At 30.4% G+C, this 22,941-nt stretch overlaps 1 protein-coding gene across 2 annotated transcripts in view; it reads right to left on the bottom strand.

The window, feature by feature from the left end:
* Window positions 1–22,941, bottom strand: part of LOC115034312 (eye-specific diacylglycerol kinase-like) — a 148,872-nt gene that overhangs the window by 103,310 nt on the left and 22,621 nt on the right. For both annotated transcript variants that reach the window (XM_029490885.1, XM_029490886.1), the window contains exon 2: window positions 3,441–3,930. In XM_029490885.1, coding sequence (XP_029346745.1) covers window positions 3,441–3,904 — 464 coding nt within the window. In that variant the 5' untranslated portion in view covers window positions 3,905–3,930. The remainder of the gene's footprint in view (window positions 1–3,440; window positions 3,931–22,941) is intronic.

Genomic DNA, 22,941 nt, shown 5'->3' with positions numbered 1-22,941 from the left:
ATTTGACTTAACCATCAATAATAATCCGTCGGAATCTACAACAAGATACAATACCACTATCGATGCAGTTTTTTCGAGATATATAGAAAAAATTCAATCACAAACATATGTGACATATTTCAGCCACCACAAACCAATAGTTACTGTTATTGAGAATACTGATTAATTTCATAATATTGCTTTGTACTTTTATAATGATTATAAAATAAAATACCATTTTTTCATAATACTCAGAAACAAGCATTCATTTCTCTCTCTCTCTCTCTCTCTCTCTCTATCTCTATTTATTCATATTTTTCTAACTATATATGTTTCCGCGTCTCGCATCACATGCACTGAACTTCGTTCCTGCCGAGTGTTCAACAACACTCACTGGTTTTTTTTTATTTTTGTTTCCTAGAACTTTTTTTTATTCACTAGAACACCCGTGCAATCGAAACCTTCATTTATTGCAGCGTTATATTCAGCTCTGGAAAATTGTTTGCATGTTTAGTCCTTCTCTTAACACAAAACGACGTTATTTCGAGCAAATATATATCTTGTGTACGTCGATGTATCCACCACGGCTATGTGCCATAATGTAATTTCGAAAAAAATGTATATTATATTGTACATTACAAAAAAAAGTTCCGTTGCGAATAAAAATAAAAATTTGTTTTGGTTATTATATAAGAGGGAAAAAAGACTTTTCGCGAGTGTTTTCTCTAAAAACGAACAAAAAACCCGTCATATAATTTTATTATGGCTGGCGTACACGTGGGAGCCCCGACAACAATGGTTGTATTATCTAATGATGGGGTGTAGTGCGAGTGGGGGATCGATATGATTATACTGCTACATATTATCTGAGAGACCGCGCGCAATCAAATAGTTTCGAGTTTTTAATATTAATAATATTATTATTATTATTACTATTGTGTAAGTTCTGAATAATATGATACTATTTTAGTGGTTTATATTGTATTTTCTATAGTCAAACGAGAATAAAAAATATGCAGTATCGACGCTAAATTAATTGTCAACACTGAAAATCGTATGGAATTTTTATATGAACGGCACGTCGTGTTCCACAGGAACAACGAAGACGGTGTTGGCCCAAAGGACAAAAATAACTCTAAATATTAATGATGATATATATTATTATCTTTATATTGTACTTATACAATGCGGGATAGTATTTGGGCGTATATTGGTCATTGTGATTCGGTATTCAGTTAATGTGTATAATAATAATATATTCTACGCGGTTCGTCATTTCGGTAAAATAAAAGTCTTAGAAAATGCATTGTACACTTCCCGTCTTTAATGTAAATATATATTTTATATTTTTATAGGACTGGAAATACTTTCGAAATAGGATATTGAAAAATACCAACATTTCAAGATGTTATTCGTTTGTTAATTTTCACCGATCAAGATTTTACGTGCAAATAAACAAATTTAATATATTTTCGAGTGATGAATTCTGCAAACATTTTCAGTTTTGAATTTGATCACGCAGTGTCTGGGGATCTACCAGTATTTAAAAAACAAATAATATCATCAGGACTTATTGAATTCAAGTCTTAAAATTATACACATGAGGGAGTTATATTTACATAAAACGTGTTTTTCAAATTTAAAATGCTAAATGTGTATATAATTTTATAAAACTGGGATAATTGTTAATCGAAAATTTATAATAATACAGCCAAAAAGTATTATGACAATACGAATCATAAACTGTTAGAATTCTGTTTAAAATTATTGAACTCGCATAACTCGTACATTGAAAAAAAAAACTGTAAGATACAAAATTTACTAGGCTGTTACTAATTTTACAATAATTGTTAGATCAATGTTTCTACAAATAAAATAAATAGGACTGAAAACTGAAAACTGGGCACAGACGAAACGAAAGAAAAATCGTCGTTTTTGGTATTATTACTGACGGGTGGACATGAATCCTGAAAATGTTAAAAGGACTACAACGATCCGCTCCTTACACTCGCCACCCCCACCCACCCACCCATTTGTCAGCTATCCATCCGTCGACCAGCCAACCAATCGACCAGAACCATACCCACATTCCGGCGGCCACGTGTCCAATAACGATATATTGTTACCGTGCACGGAGACTCACCACTCACTCGAGACCTACCCTCTAAGGGTACTCTGCCCCTTACCAGATGTACGAACCGAATGATCACCGTGACCGCCAATCAACGTCTTAGAAAATTCGATGATTCATTTTTAAACTTTGAGAGCCATTTTGATCGATAATTAATTCCTATTAAAATGTGGCCAACAGACTAAGACATTCAGTCCATCTGAGTTGGATGTCCCAATATAGTATGATAAAAATAGTTGACTAGTTGGGTCCCGTATTGTTATAGGTACTTCACTAATTGGGTCCCGAAAGTATGTACTAACGGTATCGTGTCATTGATACGTGGTAATATTATAGGATATTTTGCATGTCAAATATATGTCGTCAATTTGACACATCTGATATTCCGATGCATTTATTCAAAATGTCATATGCGACCAATGACTTGCATTGAAATAATCTAAACTGTTTGACTTCTCACTATTTCGTAAGTCGACTGTCCGTTCGCGTTAAATATATTTTAATTATTTAAGATTGGGCGTTGCCAGAGTGCGTCCGGTTTTCAAAATTATACCTTTTTAATTCCCCAAGTGCGTCCGGAGTAGTGTTGACTCTGATATTTTTTGTAGAGCCTGGCCTAGTCTATATAATAATAATCCTTATCATATCCATCTCATCCGGAAACTTATCAATATTTTTTATTATATTAAAAAAATCTAAATTATCACATTTTCAATTTAATCTTCTTATCGAATACCTAAAAAATTTAGAATAATATAGCCAAAAAAAAGTACATTCATTGAGGACAATTGATACTATCAGAAAATTAAAAACGTAGATTCGATCTCGTGAAAATATCATTTAAGTAGAAAACAAATTTATAATACAATTATCAATAAAAATGAATGTTAAATATTCATCATTTTTTTTTATGGGCGCACTCGAAACATTATATTAGGGCATAGAAGATCTTCCAAAAACCGGTAGGTACCCAATTACCCAGATAACAGGACGTGTACCTCAATGTACCATCATAAACAAATAAATAAATAAATAAACCAAATCCAGGACCCAATACCAGTGTAATGTTCAAAATAATCCAGGACCCAGCTATAATGGTTGAAGTGGGTAGCCTATGATTCGGAATCCCATGATAATGCAAGCTAAGGGCCAGCCTACTCCGGATGAAGCCATCATGTTATTATTGTATGTCGGTCGGCTCGCGATAAACTAATCACCTTGCGCGCGTGCTATATCGGTGGTGTCGGCAGAGATGACGAGACTGAAGTAGTAGAAATCAAAAACACAACGTAACAGGTCACCGCATTAGGGCCCGTCGCGTTGCCAATACCTCTGGTTCTCGTCACCGGACGACGATCTGTTCATCTTGGACAGCTCCTCCAGATAGGCACAGTGCACGCAAGCCGCGGCGGCCGGCACCTTTTCGCCGGACGACCGCCGCCGGTGGAACAACTGGTGCTTGGACGACGGAACCTCTAGGTAGACGCCCGGGTCGTCGCGGTCACCCGTGGCCACGCCGGTGCTGGCCGCGGCGGCAGACGAGTCGAAACTCCGAGACCGCTGTCCCGAGCCGCCGCCAGCTGGCACGCGCAGCGATGACGCGGCCGCCGCGTGGCCACCGCCGGCCGACGTCCGCTCTTTGCGCGCGTCTTCGTCCCGCTTGGCGCACCCCAGCTTGATCTCGTCGAACGACACCGACCGCACCTGCTTGGGTACCTCGAGGCTGGTCTGCGTCTTCATCTCTGCGCCCGTCGGCGTCCGCGACCGCTTGAACGTCGATCGCAGACGGTCCATGACCGATGTTAGGTTTGCCGTGGCGCCTATATACAATATGTGCACGACGTATAATTTGGGTGAACTGCACCGACCGACCGAGGCGATCTTAATACCAATAAGTCAAAATAAAACAAAACGAAACGAAAAACAACAATATGACAATAATTACCAGAAAAAATCACTTCAAACGCACCTTATGAGGATGGGTGGTAGGGTTACTTATATAATAATATAAAAATATGTATTGTAATATCATTGTTATATTCTTCCCTGCCGTATGCTTAACGAGCTGTCGGAAATAATGATTATTATGTTACGTAGGTATTATATAATATTGTTATGTTATCATACTTTTCTCGTTCATCCCCCTCCCCTCACCCCATTCGGGTCCGTAGCATAGACGACGGGTTTCTGCTTCTCAAAAGGTGACCCCAACGTAAAATTCTATACAGTATAGTAGGCAATAATAGGTAATGTTATTTTCAAACAGCTGCTTCCTGCCCTTTTTGACCTACTTTCGATATAAGCCGTAAGCCGCGGCGTCGCGACACATCGGAGGTGATCTATTTAAGGGTTGACGTGACTTGGCGTTTCTATTTTATTTCCATCACACTCTACACCTAACCTGTCAGGGACGAGTACCTATTTATATTAGTTTCGGTCTTACGTATTACTATTTATTAGTATTATAGATTCGCTATTCTATTATAATATTATCGCACTGCATCGTCCGTGGTAACACGTGGTCGGGGTGAGACTTAAAAATATGTGCAGGTATTCGTCTTATTAGATATATTATTACAACGGTAATACATTTTGATTTATCACTAACCGTTAAATTGATTTTGAATCAGTTTAAAACACCAGCGAGATGTCCGCGAACCAAATTTTGATTAAACGTCGATAATATTACATCTCATAAATTAAATGCCCGAGATATGAAACAAATACTTAGTGCCTATTTTTCGTATCGTAGAAACCGTGTTCGAATAAATAAAATGTGTATACTTTATACTCAATGTCAAATGTCATCAACGCGTTTAATGTTTATTAAAATAGAAATGTCAAGTCTATTATGTGCTTTATAGTTAATATTCAGCTTATTATTCACCTAGAAGAGGCCTACAAATATAATATACTTACATTTACTATTCCAGTTACATACATTATTTATTACCAGTTTAATGATACAATAATAGTTATATTTCCAATAGTTCTAGAAAATTCCCATTCAATATGCTTTATTTTTAGTATACTTTCATACTATGCAACTAATAAATTGGAACCGTTTTAACGCTCGTATAATACAAATAAAATACATTTAATATAAGGGCATGAGGTAAAAATCAATGAGAAAAATGTCCAAATAAATATTTCTGTATATTATATTATTCCCAATAATCTATGTTGTATCTTCTAATAAAAAAATAAATATTTCGAAAACACCACCAATACATAATACTTCAAAACAATCAATTATTACATTTTTGAACAGATATATGAATAGGTATTATAATATATCATAATAGATAGACGCATTTTGATTGGTTATAAAGTATAACGCTACTAACAGTAACAATGCTCAAACAATATTTTGTATTTAACTTACAAACCGGCAACCAATAGGCAATTGTGTATAAAATTATGACAGGGGCCAATTGTATGCACGCGTTGGTTTTTTTCGTGGGAACCAATTGTCCTAGATCCATTATTTAAGCTCTTTTAAAATCAATCGACAAAATATTATTATAATAATAGGTAACTAATCTATTTCACGTATACCTAACATATTTAATCTGTGTTATCTCAAACCATTATACTAATGAAAGACGTAGTGTTATTTCGGAGTATAGAGGATAACTATTTTCCTGCGAGTAACTGTTTTACGTTTTATTATACGAGATTGCGCTTTACCACGACTATCGATTTCATCTATATTATGTAAATAATAAGAATATCGCATGGATTTGTTTGAATAGACGTAATTGATATAGATTCATTGACGTGTTCGTACTGTGATCCGACGTAAGTTTAAGGATATTATGATTACCGATTCGAGATAAATTCGTGTTTATACACACTTTGCAGACGTATAAACATTAGCGGGCGTATAGGGAAATGCGATGTTCAGGTTAATGTGGCGCTTTAATTAATCGTCTAGAACGCTGTGGTGTTCCGTCATTTTTATTACAACCTTGCGCCCGGTTTATTGTGCAGCTATTATAGGTACCTGTATAATAATATATTGTAATATAATAAAATATATTACGCGGTCGAAATAATGAATCAGTAGCGCAGAACGGGTGGGAGATATATTATTTATAGGATTTTAACGACCGGAGTCAACCACGTGCTGAGACCCGAGTCTAAAAAAAATCACTATTTTTCAATATTAAAGCCGAGGGAAACTGTTATTATGAATGTTCGCCGTCGTCCGAACGTTATCCTCGCTATATGTATACCTAATAATAATATGTTTATTTTCCGGGGCGCACACCGCTTTCTCGCTCTTCCCGTCACGATTTTACGGATTTACTGAGGTTACCGCTGTTTAAAACGCAGTCGTCAAAACATATAGGTTCTGCACATTCGCGTCTTTAAAGCTTTCGTAATCCGGCCGTTCATTCATTATTTGCCTCGGAAGCCGTCTTACATAATATAATGTCTCGTATATAATATATTATATTACACGTATATACCTATACAAAATACTTTTCACCAAATGAAAAACGTTATCTCTTTTTCTTTTTATTATCATTTTACCGTTTTATATACGCATGCACTGATGTTCGCGGCTTGAGTGAGATGTAACTATATACAGATCTGTCCGGGGACCTGACACCGGACCGAATATTGTCCAACGCGAGTTTATTCGTTTGAGACGTTTAATGCCCGGCATCAGGAAATTAATTTTGAACCCGCTCAAATGAAATTCTCATAATACTGATATCGTTTTTCATTTGACGGTTTTATTTATTTTTACAGCGGACCGACTTATTACGTCTATTGAATACAACTTATTGCGGTAAAATGTATTTATTTTTATTTTCAATATTGCGCACGACTAAATTGGACTGTATACATCTATATTATATTATTATTATGCGTAAATATCTTGCCAATCAGTTTGTCTTCGTCAAAGTTTGATTAGACAACGCTATAGAAGATTTTGTACGATTATATTGTAGGTACCTAATATTAAATAATTAGTTTCACGTTATATTAATTTATAACGCAACAAGAAAAATAAACGCGAAGAACCGGCTGATATTGTAATAAATAAAATTGATATTATTATTATTGATACACAGTGGGTTTAAAACATGATAAAAAAAGAAAACGAACAACCGGCCAAATATATATTTTTATTAAATATTACCATCGCAAAAATATGCAATTTAATGATATTTTATGGGAGAAATTACGCCGGGTTAGTCCTGCACAATCAGATCCCTAGCAGTGTAAGTTGGAGTGTCGTAAGTAGGCACTTAATAATAAATTATATGAAAAATGAATAAAGTAATATATATTATAATGTAAATACGCTTGTAAGTATGTTGTCATGTAATATATTTTATTAGAACAATATTTGACACAGAAAATATTACCAACCTATGTGTTCACGTTATATTATATAGATTTAGTTGAGAATACGATAAGGTTCAAATGTGTCGTGATGATATATAATATGATCAAATAAATGGCATATTGCAGTGTTCTACATTTTATTCGAATGATGTTTGAAATGTTCGTACAAAAATAATATAATGTCGAAGATTCCTGGAAAGATATTATATTAATATATTGAAAGATATTTTATTTATTCTAAAAAAGACCTTTTTACTACTTGGTTGCAAAACGAATACGATTTAGAAACGAGCAGCTCGATTTGCCGTTCAATGTACAATTATTTTATAATATTATGTGGGAAATTTATTTTAAGCATATAACAACTTTGATATTTTTGTGTATGGATTCTTTATTTAGTTTATTCGGACGAGGTTATACACCTATTTTTTCGAAACTCGTATCATACAAATGTTCTTAGGAATTAGGGCGGTTAAAATGTATTATTAATAATATAGTGGCAGTGTTAATCGATTATAAGTTGGACATACGCTATACAGCGCGCGTAAAATAATACATGTACCTTAAATTATATTTATAAGAAGAAGAATATTCTGTATTACAAATGGATTTATAAAAAAAAAACACAGACAGGTACATCTGCAACGGTCATTGATTCAAAACCAACAATCATAAAAGTAAAATATTTTGTATGAAAAGCAACCCCTTCGCCCTCGTAATTTCTCAACGCTGGATTTATTCAAAAACTTTATAGGTAGGTAACCCATCTGTTATGCATTTTTATATAATATGATTTCTTAACGGTTTTATATAACTTTAGAAGTTTTGATTTTTAATTTTAATATCATAATATTATCCTAATATAATATTGACTAATACATTTATTATATATTGTTGTATAATTTAAATAGGCCAAGATCAATAAATATTGTCAATTGGTACATGCGTATAACAGTTATAATACATGATTTACAATTGTATAGTAAATAATCACATAATTTGAGTTTACTTGTGAAAATACTAAATAAACATATCGAACATATTGTGCAACTAATTAAATAGGTACCAGTGCGTAGTTGATAAGGTGTCATCAATTTTTTATTGCTGGGGAGTTGAGTCAAGATAATAATAATTAGGTACCAAACAATACAAAATTTAAATAATTTAGTTATTAGTGTTATGCGAAAGTTCCATAGCGATTCCTAAGTTTTTACTTCATATTAAAATCTAATTTTATATTTTTTAATTGGAAACGGTATAATACTTAGTATTTATGCTAATGATTTCGTAATCCAAAGAAAAATATATAGGAAAATGTACATTTTCTTATGCGAAAATTAAAAAATTAAAACATTAATTATTTTTTTGAGTTACTATTATTATTTATGAATTATATAATATAATATATAAATAATTTGTCTTTAGTGTATACACTTTACAGGTTATACGTACAACTGGCTTGAGATAATGGTCGCGATAAACCCCCGGAGACATAATTACGAAAAATGTTATTGATTACTACCATTGTCATATTATACAAATACGATTTATACCAGTGATGGAAAACGTTTTTAATTTTTTCGTTTTCGTTTTTGTTTATTGATTTAAAAAATATCGGTTTTGTTTAACGTCTTAAAACGTTTTTGATTAATGTTTTTAAAAACGTTATTTTTCTTTATTGTTTTTGATAAACATTTTTAAAAACGTTATTTTCCATATTGTTTTTGATTAACGATTTTAAAAACGTTATTTTCCAATTGTTTCCAAATAACGTTTTTGATAATGTATTTTTTTTTTTTATTATATTCTTATAACTTATAACTTTTAAGTTATAATAGTAACGCGCAAAATATAAATGCACTTAAAAGTTGAAAATTAAAATTAATTATCATATAGGTATATAAAAAAAACAATATTATCAAAAACGTTAATCAAAAACAATATATACCTATTACATTCTTATAACTTATAACTTTTAACTTTTAAGTTATAATAGTAACACGCAATACAGAAATGCACTTAAAAGTTAAAAATTAAAATTAATTATACTTAATATTTAAATTTTAAATCAAAATTATAATTTATATAAAAATTAGAAAATTCAAAATTTCTGATTTCAAATTAAAATATTTTTAAAGTTAAAGATGTGAAAAACAAGTGAATATTTTTTCAAAATTTTTTTTTTCGTGGTATAATTTAATAATGTATTATACTATAATTTATTTTCGTTTTCGTTTTTGATTTCGTTATTACATTTTTTCGGTTTTTGGGATTTTTTGTTATCGTTTTTCAGTTGTTTTTTGTTTTTGTTTTGTTAATGGTTTTCGTTTTTTGTTTTTTTCCGTTTAATAACGTTTTCATAAACGTTTTCCATCCCTGATTTATACAAAGAACTATTATTTTATATAATATACAAGAATTTATAATTGGCTTAAACAGCTGAATACTAATAACTTGTTAACACTGTGAAAACACTTTTGTCACGGTGTCGAGTATTTATACTTGTAAATAACTAACTATCGTTCATAATAAAACATCTTAGGAAAAAAAAAAAAAAAAAAAAATTTAATAACACTAGACTATATCCGACGGATGAGAGTTATAAAATTATATTCGTACAGTGAAAGAATAAAGCGTTTTCGTTTATCGATGGGGTTATTTTTATCGTAAGAAAATATTATTGGGTACTATCGTGGATGGTGGATACCTAAAGAAAAACGCTACGAATTCCTCCATGGTATGTTTTAAACGTACACCCGCGGTTAAGAGAAACTTGTGATCTATTTGTAAGTACTTATTAGGTACATTGAAATAATAATGGAACATTTTCGGAGTAAAAAGTTAAGTAAGTATTTTTTTCCATGTATATGGACTATACAGTATACATATTATATAGTATGGGTTTTAAAACGAACCGTAAAAATGGCAAAAGTGGTTCGCAAAGAAACAACAATAAACCTATACTACCTATCTGAATAGAGAAAAAAAAGTTTATTGTTTATTCAACAACAACAATATACTTATGTTATACGTTGATGTTTTACATGCGAAGAATAATATTATACTCGATGTGCACGTCATGCACGTTAAATATTTAATTCAGCTAATAGGTTTTTTGATACATCGTGAACCTAACAATTGTAGAAGGGTCAAAAAAATATAATGTACAGAACAGCTTGTAGTATGAAAATTAGTAGAAAATTAATACTTCATACAACTCAGAACATTTAAAAAATACACAAAATATAGCCTTCATTATTACGCGCGCCAGTTTTGAAAACCTTTCCGATTTCATTTTCACAATGAACAGAAAATGTTGTAGGCTATCTTCAAAAATCGAAAAATATTAAATATTAAATATCGAGATGATGATGCATTAAAAGGCCGAACTCGATTGTATCGAAAAATAAATATAAATATAGTATTTAGTGTTTTAATATTTTAAGTTTGTATTGTTTGTAATTTTAATTTTTAATTTGGATATCTGTATAGAATATAATATATTTAATACAGTTAAATTCGCTCTATGACTGTCACACTTAAAATATAAAATTTGTATTTCTTTCGCGTTCGGCGTCATTGTATAATTTGAATAACTATTGTTTACATAATATTATATCGTGCGCATGAGTACAGATCACGCATTGATGCAGAAGTTGTATTGATAATTACTTGAACAAAAAAAAAATAAAAATTTGGATAATATTATATTCAAGAACAAGAAAAATCACACGCTCTTCGCCTGCAATCAACCAAATAAATTACTCTAATGTATCGTTTATACTTATATATCAATAATGGGTTAAAACAACAAAACTCGAGCGACCATCCTCTTAGTCTAATCGCTATTATAATAGTCATTGATAAAATATAATACGAAAAGAGTCATCGAAAACCTGGTGGGTATGGAGGTAAAACGAACCGAAAGATAAAACGCCTTTTTCTCGAAATTTTTTGGTCGTTATCTTTACATTGTGTTTTATTTTTTAGTCGACGGCAAGTGGACACGCATGTGTGATCAGGAAATCGAATTATATCGCCGTTCTAAGGACGACGCGTGATCGGTAAAAGCGGAAAAGAGTGTATCGTTAACGAGGATCTAGGCCACGCGCTACAAAAATGACATTTATAAGGTTACCGTGCGCCGGCAGGATGAACGTACCATATATGGCTTGCTGTAAAGAAGAAAATATTATATTATTTCGTAATGCACAAAGCGTACGTACACGTGTGTATCGATAGAATATACGATATGTTATATTGCCTATACATAATATTATATGTTTTAGGTCATATTCGGACCGATCGACCGACTTATTGTTTTTGTATTTTTTATCGTCAACAAGTGAAGCACAATACAGGCATATAATGATACGTCAGACCGGTAATAATAATTTGGCCAACTTCCCAGACCGTAATTATCAGCTGTAGTAGTTTTATTTTTTCCGGACATGAAATATTATTATTGACGCTGTCCGTCTGTTTTGGAAAATAGCGCTTTCAAGCACGTGTGTCTTTTTATAATCAATAACGAGCCACATTTCGATAAAAATAATAATAATAAACGGCATACTAATAATAACCATTACGCGTGAATATACGCCATACCGTATGCCGTATGGTGTGTCTACAACAAGTATTTGCAAGAGGTTTTCGATGATTCGTACTTCTCGGTGGATTGGATAATAATATCATGATAACGTACCCACCTATTATAATCGGAGTACAAATTGTTCATCAGAACATGAATAAACATGAACATGAATCCCCTTTTAATAATGCAGTTCTTCAAGATCTGTTATTTTGAAATATTTTAATAGGCAAACTTAAAACTCATAATATTTTCAAATTCTTGAGATTTTTTGTACTACTTACTTTAAAGATCTAAACAGTCATTTGTCAAACAGAAGTTTGTATTACCACAGGGCATCCCTTAAGTGTTATAAAAAATTCAATAATTTGAAAATAATTTGGTCTTATTATGGTCTATTTCAAAATTCCAAAAACCGGAATCCAAATAAATTCATTATTAAATGACAAAATGGTGGCGAGCTTACTTGGTACATCGCCTTGCATATCTGTTACGATATACTAAATCTAATTAAAATCATCAAATAAATTCAATGTAGGTACTTGAAAACGCATAATACCATCGATATTATAATATAATTACGTCTTACAACTGGTTGAACTTTATTGGTGAGATTTAGTACTTAAGTTTATGTAGCACTTAGAACGACATCACAGAAGTTATATACGTTTGAAATTATTATTGTACAGCACTTTCACGGGAGAGGAGAATTGTGATTGATTTCAAGATGATTTCTTATTTTAATCGAAGAGTTTACAGAGCACATACGATAATTACATGTTAGTTACTTTGTTAGAATTTCAAAAATGAAAAATAATAAAACGCAAGAAAGGTTTATTTTTTTTATTGTTGTTAGTATAGTTCGATCGTCGGCGCGAAATATTAAAAACGAAGTACCTATGTAATTGCTTTAGAGAAAATGTCACCAGCACCTGATGCTTAAACTTTCAATCGAAAAATACGGTCGTAAATCGATGGAAATAGGATATAGACATTAAGCTTATATATTATTTTTACATTTTGAACTAACGCAATAACGAGGTAACTCGTATGGGCTTATATTTGGCAAATAAATATGTGCGTGAACAATAACAACTTTTGTACTTATACTATATGTTAATCCACTTGTCCAAAATAATTACAAACATTGTATTATTCATATTTTCCTTACAGATGATCCTGTACGCAACATAAATGAAATAATTGAATAAACGACATTATAACTAATGCATTTGTGAATACAAAGCAAAAAATGGCGAACAAGTGGGTACCGCTCTGCTGTACAGTACTTGTCGAGCATGTCGAGCATGGATGAACTATATTTGAATTTAATAATAAATAATTTTATACGAAAAACGATTGTGAGCAGAGACGTTGTGTCAGCCTAGCATACTTGTATAAGTAATCAAATTTAATGGTTAAAAAAAAAATAACAAATATCAAAAAGATCTTATGGCTATAAATAGCGTGACTTTCCAGTGGAATTTTATTTTTGTTAAAGGTACATTAACTTGTTGGAAACCTTCTATTACAATTTCTTATGTTATCTATGAAAAGAAATACTTTTATGAATTTCTAACTGAAAAATAATTTAAAACATTTGAAGAAATTACCATGGCTACGATAGCTCAACTAGAGTCAAAATCGTTTGCCATGTATGAAAAATCCTAACGTTTACGGTTATTTGTTTTGAAAATACCACAAAATTAAAAAAATCGATTAATGGGAATTCGATAATTTACCATTCAATATCAAATATCATAAAAATTATAAGTTTAAAACTAATAAAAAATTAATGTTCCGTTTAAGTTAAACTTTTTTTTTTATAGGTAGGTAGAAAAACTTATTCAACATTTTCAATTAAAATGTTTAATCTCAGCTATGAAAATTGAAACTTTTATGAATTTTAAACTTATAAATAATATACAACATTTTAAAAATGTCTTATGGCTTTAAATAGCCTTTAAAATTTGGTGAGAATTTCAAGTGTTTACGGTTATTATTTATTTATAATGTTATTATTTACAATACAACCAATTGAAAAATTCAATTTGATAATATTTATGGGCATATACCTAATATATGTTTAAATTATTGTAAAAATAAATAAATAAGAAGTAAAATTGTGAATTTACATTTTGATTGATGCACGATTATGCAGATATACCGGCAAGGAGTATCACTGTAAATATTACTATAATATAATTTCTTTCGTGTAGATTTATGTATCGTCATATGAAGTAAGTATAGGATTATCGAACGGAATGTACCACATACTGTACGTATTATATAGGTGTGCAGACCATCAATAATAAACGAAAAATGGCAAAAAAGTTAAGGCGTATTCGTTGCCGTTTGTTTGTATTTTTGTAGCAATACCCATGAAAGACGTGACTTGAATTATACCAATCTTACATGTCATCTCGTAGGTACCTACATACATGATGATCGTGTTTCTTTTACGCGACTATCACAATTCGACGAGTAAACTATCTCAAAACGACCGGTAAATCTGTATTCGTTCAGAAAGGTCGATAAGTAAAGGTTCATGTCACACGCGCGCATAATAAATATACAAGAAAACATAATGATATTAATATTATTATATACTATGTATTTTGTGTTTGTTTAGAATGGGTGAAAAACTTTTTGTACGTCGTTTCCTCCATTGTCAAGGGCCCTATTTGGTTCGTAAGCAAATTGTATTAGTACAATATGCTAAAAATGTCGTTGTAGAATAGATATACGTATGTGTGTTATAATATAATATGTATAGGATATTTGTTTTTTACCCGCTACAACACTTAGTTATGAGTATTTTTTTTTTCGTTTAAATAGGTTTAACATTAACTGTCCAATTAAAATCTTACACATTTCAAACTGCTAGAAAATTCAAAACAAAAGTCATGTAAGTACTAAAAAATGTTATCAAAAGAACTAAAGGCGTGTTTAGTGTTATACACAAATACCCAATTTAAGTACAACACTCAAACAATATGATGTGGATATGTAAAATACTCTTCACTCTGATACAGAATTGAAATATTACTGCCCAACATTTTCGCAAAATATTTTGAATGCAATTTGACAAAATTAGGTTGCTGTATGATAAAATAAACTTAAGCTACCTAGTAATGGAATTACAAATTCATGTTAAAACACCCCATAATACAATATAAATGGTGGGTAGGTACAAACATGTATGTGTTCGTATAGAAGACGGAGGTACAACCTGCGATTAATCCTCCGTCTAATCAAAAACTTATTATAATCAGACCAAGTCAGCTGCAACATTATTCCCTCTTTGTATAAAATAAGTTAAGTACCTAATGAGGCGAAATCATTTGCAATAAAGGAACAACTCGTTTAATATAATAATTATTACCAACGTTTGTTTCATTAATTGAAAACAAATTGCGATTTGATGTTATTTTCATATAGGTATAGTATATAAATATTGTTGTGTATATGAATACCAATGTTTTAGACAATATTACGTACAATAATAATTACCTATGATAAAATAATAATGTACTGAAACGTTAATAATAATAATTGTGTTCAATTATCAGCAAGCACAAAGCTAACGTTTTCCGAACAATTATTGTCATAATATTATTGTTGTACCTATATAACTTCATTGTTGCAGAACGGCGAGGCTAGTACACTATGTTGTTGACACCATAAAGCGAATATAGGTATATAATATTATTATCATATATAGAAAGCGCGTCCCTGCTGCACACTACTTGTATATAATATTACAATATTATAAGTGAGCGGGAAAAAAAAGTGAAAGAAAATAAACAATCGATATATATTGTTTTTACTCTCGTGCGACATTGCCGTCATTTATCATAAGTCGTATCGGAAAACGCCCTTTCCATGTCACGGGGTGGTTATTTTTTATACCCGAGCCTCCTGTTTGGACATGTCACTCGGTGACGTAGTAATTTTGAGTTCCGGCTTCACGAGTCTCCTTATTATATTATATCATATTATATACCTATATACTATGTAGGTAATAATGTAAAGAGATCGATATAGCAACTCTATGCCCGCGGTGAAATACATTCACTTTGCAAAGAAAATATTTGTCGTTTTATTATTTCGTACAGGACCGGTATGTATTTTAATATCGGTAGTCATTATTATTTTAGGATATTGTACAATAATAATATCTGAAGAGAATATATACACACATTGCCCGGCCACGTAAGTACGGAGAGTATGTTTGGTGACTCTGAAGTTGGTTTCCGCGGGCCAATATAAGCCCATATACAATAGGTCGGTACACAAAATAATAATTGTTGATCACCGTGACACGGCCGCCGACGTTGTCGTTTTTAGGTATATTATTATAATTGAAATTCGAGAGAAAATAATGAAAATGTTTTTCGCAAAATGTACGCAATCGAAGTACAGTATTGGTCAATGCGCGTGTCTTTGAAATATCGTTTGGGTAAATATACGCGTACCTTGTACCTATTTAAGTATTATAATATCTTACGAAAACGATATGAATTATGGTAAATTTTTGAAAATTGCAAATCCACGCTAAACGTTGTTATTTCCACAAAATATAAATAAATAAACACGAAATCGTTTCATATTAAAAATATTACGAAAACTTGTGAATAAAAATAAAAATTGTAAATTGTGTGCACACTCAGCTCAATTTAATCCAATTACGCATTATTATAAGGGCTCCGCGATGGGTGTTTTTAGTTCTTTGCCTAAATTATTATAACTAATTATGATGATCCGTCAAACATACTTTGTCTGATTAATAATGATGATAATATACAATATTACAATTATTTTAAAAATACGTTTTAAAGATTTTTATACTTTTTCTTATGCGATTTATTGTCGGGTCATTAGTATTTTAAGATCTGGTGTTTCTTCTTAAAATATTGTTCGAATGAAATTAATTCAAAATATATGAAAACGTATATCTATCATAATATTATATAATATTGCAGAATATTTTGATAATGAGCTACTTTCGTAGGTAAAAGGTTGACATCGTGACATATCTGATAAGTAGTATTTGTAGCCAACGTCAAAGAAAATAATTTCTACACAATAGTTTCACAGCACACTATTACACACTATAAAGCAATAAATATTTTAATTTTTTTAATTAATCATACGTAGACCAAACGATATAGTTCGAAATATTATGTAGAATCGTAGAAAGTTTCTTTTTGTATAACTTTATAGCAGTATAATATTAAGCCTGTTTACTAAGCTCGCGAGTTTCAATTAGAACAGTTTGTTAATATTATATTATGTGATTTTACGTTCTGATTAGTGAAATGAGATAATTCACCCATTTGTATATTGTGCATTGTATCTATTGTTGTTTTATTTAAACTTTAAATAGTATCCGAAGTTGAAGATGGACCATTTCGGAGATTACACTCGCCTAAAAACAATACGCTGCGTTATCTGATTCAGATTTTTTATTTTATCGTGTGACGCGTTAGGAGTAGCTTAGATTTATCGCTCTTCATTTGAGAGAGGCTTTTCCACGGAGAAATGAAACATATTGCAACTCCTTGGGTCATAGTTTTAGCTTTGTTTTACGGTCTATAAACTTACCCATGGCGTTAAATAGTCAGTGGACATTGAAAACAGTTGTCAAATAAAATGTTTTCCAATTATTTTAATTTTTAATTTTATAGCCTATAAAAAAGTATTACTTTTACGATCAATGACTCAAATAGCAATGCAATTTTATAATGATTTATTTTTTGGGGTTCATTTTTTTTACGAGAATCTCAGTTAATTCGCGATACGTTAATATTTACTGTTTAATTATAATTATTATTATACCGATAAAAATTGTATTTGGCAAACAATTCAAAGTTTAAAAATAACAATTTTCAATCTTAGAATATTAAAAACAAACAAAAGAGTATTAAAATTAAAAAGTATAGAACATTTTAACCAGTTAGCTGTAATAATGATTTTTGTTGTGATGCTCGATAATTAAACGTGTTCTATATTTATATATAATGCTTCTAAGACAGTACATTTAGCCTTTAATTTACACACACATTATTGATTAGTTAATTTTTTTAACTAATTAATATGAGAAATTACTTTCACAAATGGGGAATTCTTATCGATGCATAAATATAATATATTGAGTCGTTGAATATTATGTAGTTTAAAGCCTAAATAATGTGGTTCAAAACGAAAGAAACATATTTTTATTTTTGTAAAAAACCAAATTTAAGACATCCTTTTTAATTCTAACTCATTAAAATATATAAAATAGAAAAATAAATCTATTTGGTTGTTTAATATAAAGCTTGTATGTTTTTTTTTAAAACTATTTTTGAAAAAAAAATTGTTTATTTGTTATTGGGGAATTATAGAATTTTACTGAGCGCATATAATATAAAGCGATATTTCATTATTTCCTTATTTTGCTATATTGTTATCAGCTAAATTTAGTATTTATTTTACTATATTATAATTAATTCACCATACATTTATCCTTGACAAACGATAAAATATTTCTTGTAATTTTCTTATTTTGGTAAATTCTTTAATTAAGTGTTACTGTCAAAGGTTACCTACATAGTATACGAAATGTTAACCTAAAAATATTCATCTATTATTGTGATGAAGACAGTTTTCAATGGCTTCGCCACCGTTTATGTGTACATTTATTATACTGACGATAATGATGAAAGCAGCTGAGTCTTATAGCTATGACGATAATATACGTATTAATTATAACATATAAAAGAATTTGATATGGCCGGCTAATGATACGGAATTTCGTTTTAATATACGAGTCATAATATGTAAGCACCCCACCGAACAGCTATGGTATCGTTTATGAATTATCCGTCGACGTATAAGCCGAGAATAATGCGTTTTGATGTGATATTAAATACGTCGAGTTAAATATAGAACACTGGAACTGGGCTACATATTATTATTATTATTATTATTATTATTACTATTATAGTGGCGAATCAGTGCTATATAGCGTTACAACCACGCCTGGTGTATAATAGATGGGACCCGGAAGTTAAAGATCGGATGTCTGAACTATGATTAATATTTTTCTTCCGAAAATCCGTGAGTACATACAATTTTGAATCACTGAACTTATTATTCCTATAGAAGTAGTATAATATTATGATAATTGTGCATTCGAATCGACGACGTTCTTAATTCTTATAAATTGTAATATTATACTTTTCACGGGCCCCGATGATAATCGCGTGGAACAATCCAATAAATAATTGTTGCGCATAAAATTATGTCATGACCAGTGACGGATATTTGGTGGGAGGAGGGTGCTTGGAAGCTAAAGCACCCATCGTTCACACTATTGCAATTTTTTTTTTTTTTAATAACTTAGATATCAGGTATCAGTGTATCACGTAGAACTACCAAAACGAATTAATTGTAGACTACTACCAAAAAAATAGGTTAAATTTATTTTTACCCCGAAGTCGTACATTATAAGTAAAGACCTTTATTATCAACATAGCAACCACCAAAAAAAAATTCTAAATTACACCACTGGTTATCATGATTTATAATTATGGTGGTCTGACGATTACAAGTAAAGGTATCGTGTTCTAATATAATACTACAAAATACGTAATACGAAAGCGTTTGAGGGGTTTCGGCGTTAAACACAATTCGTTAGCGGTATCATGTTAATGACTTGACAGAATCATCAGACAGATGATCATTGACAGAAGATCTCGGCAGAATCATCTTAAAACGTACAAATGTGTATAATATATTGTAATACCTATCCCACGCGTAAGATCCGAACACAAAAAAAACGTAAATACTCACGACTTTACTCAAAAAAAAATTATTCAACGTACCCATAGATACATAATATAAATATTATAATTAAAAAGATTAGATTATTATAAATTATATAATATACTTCATATTATATTCTTTGTAAAATATCACGGTTCACGATTCTATTATAATATTGCAGCAACACAAAATATGTTTGAGTTCTCATTAGATTTCAGACACTTTGCAAATGTAATATAAAGAAGAGACGATAACCGGCGACTGTTGAACGTGTTTGTTTCCGATACCGTTTCGAAGTTATGTAATAATTCGTTTTATTTGGTGTGACGAAAAAGGTCGTCGAACTTCTAACTTTGATATACAAGCACTTCCGGTTAAAGTAGCCAAGACAAAGATAGCCATATATTGGTTATGCACTTATGCAATATTCCAATACATAAAATGTCATCATCATTTATACGGACTTTAATTCTTTTTATCGTTATTCCGTTTTTTCCACTCGATAATAACAACGACAAGTATAGTATATTTAGATCTGAAAAATCAAGTGTTTGTAGTTGTATTCCCTCGAAATTCTCTCAGTATATATTCTTGTTTGAACGCAAACACTTGGACGGTTAGAAAGACAAAATAAGACGTTTTAACAGGATAACCGGAACTTTGACTTCTTGTTAGGCAAAAGACTATTCTACGTGTCACTTATGTACGTAAGAAACGAGAACTTTCTCGTGAAACACTTCGAAAAAAAAATCCAAACGGGTGACGTCGCTTACAAGTTGTATAGGTACAGTCCTTGTTCGATTTAATTTTGATAAATGCACTATTTTTCAGATTTAAAATTCAACCTTTTATACGATAATATTGTTGACTGTTTTAATATATTATACAATTATGTTTAGTTTGTAACAAGTTGCAGTTCTTTCTTTATAACGTCATAATTCAAATGACACAGGAACTCATAACTTCATTTTTAGCTTGATAAAATTTCTTACAAATACACTCAAAAGCTTAACTTTATTTACGGCAATGACGCTTATGTAAAAGCAATTTTCAAATTATGATTGATGTATGAACAATTTAAAATCATTTGGAAACCTTACAAAGTGGTTGGAAACACTATAGAAATTCGACTACAGTACTTATCAAAAATTTAATAAAAAATGTAATTTGGCCCAGACACGTTAAAACCTGAAAGTAGTGGTGCTCATTTTTTTCATTTAATTGATAAAATGTACTTGTCTATTTAAAGTATAGTTTTAAATAAATTATTAACCATACATAATTGAACACTTGACATAATATTATTGTTTATTTTAAAGCACCTAACAAGGATATTTTATGAGAGTTAAATTTTAGCTGCAGCAAAATTAAAAATTGTTAGATGCACGATTTAAAAGCCAATAGAAAGCATCATAATATGGGTTATCTTCAAAACCGCTCGCCAACCCCAGAATTATTAACTCAATACGGGGACGTATTTTCTTTTTATCAAGATGGTGAAACCCTCAATTTCATATATTTTGTACAAAATAAATAAAATATTTTTATTTTTAATCAGGTTGACTAATGGATAGTAATCATATATGTCGCTTTATGTTTCAAAACTATACCCTATCCTATAGAAAAATACTTCCGATTAGACGGTGCTGAAAATCATATGATTGCACGGTCTAAAAAATTTCAAATCAATAATTATTGGTCACGTAAACTTACATTTTAGATACCTAGATAAATCACCTACGTTTTTTAAACCAAAAAAAGTAAATCAGGATTCTCCTAAATCTTTTTAAATTATAAATATTGTAAGGTTCGAGCATAAAAGCCAATTCAGTTAAAGATAACAATAGGTATTAATAGGAGTGAATCAACTATGAAAACTAGTTTAGAGAAACGAATGTCAGTTATATTAATATTTTATTATCATTTTGAAGCACTTTGCAAAACTAAACATTTAAATTATCAATACATATACCAATATTCAAGGAACTTCTTCTCGGGATTCGACATCGCGTTAAAATGACTTCCATATTGAACTATATTTTTTCTCACCCTACAATCAATAGAAATAAAGTTTTGTGAAGCTTTTTAAGAACTTTAAAGTGAATTTACCTATCTTATAAATAATTTTATTGTTCAAGATAAAATGTCAAAGTTGATATAACTACTCCATCAATCGTTCAGAGCCTACAAAAAAAAAACAAGAAAATATTGTATTCGTTCCTGTTCTTTGGATTTTATAAACTGTAAAACAGTTCACCTCGTAGTTTCAGGCACATCAACAGAACTATTTATAACAGTTTTTAGGATAACAAAAAATCATATTAAGTACAAAGCGTAAATAGGTAGGTACTTCATTCGAGTGTTATTATATTTATTATCTATTGAAACATCACCCCTTTTGCGTTATACTCAAGCTTTTTATTTTTCGACTCGTGCGATTGAGATAACCATTTTAATATAAGAACATACGCGATACTTGAACTTTTTTGAACTTTTTATAAGTATACTGTGTTTAAAAATGTAGACGCGAGACAAAATGATTTTCCTATGCTAGAACCAACACACGCGTATCATAAATTAATAAATCATTATAATCTGTATATTATTATATTTACAGATATAGAGCATGTTATTGTATATTAATAATAAAAAATAAATATAACTTAGACATACCAATTATTATTTATTTTTATTTATTTATTTATTACATATAATATATAATATTATATAATTGTAATTTTATACGCCCACAACTGGGCTCAGAACAGTTTTTTTTTTTTATAAATATAAATATATAACATATATAACACATAAAACATTAAACAAGAGCAAATAACTTAATATTAATCTATTTATAGCTATACATTATAATAGTATTTAAAATGAATACATAATAGTAGGTTCTTGATAGTACATTTAACATTTAAATAAAATTGACTTCAACCTGGTTAGATTATCATGAAAAAAATTGAAATTATTTATTGAGTTACCAGATCTTAGCATTCTATTGATCGGAGCAAATTGACTATAATTGTTACGATAAGTACGTATATAAAACGTTTTT

This window comes from Acyrthosiphon pisum, chromosome A2 (genome assembly GCF_005508785.2).
Source record: "Acyrthosiphon pisum isolate AL4f chromosome A2, pea_aphid_22Mar2018_4r6ur, whole genome shotgun sequence".
Taxonomy (NCBI): Eukaryota; Metazoa; Arthropoda; class Insecta; order Hemiptera; family Aphididae; genus Acyrthosiphon; species Acyrthosiphon pisum.
Note: the sequence above shows the minus strand (reverse complement) of the source record. Positions and strands in the feature narration are given on the sequence as shown.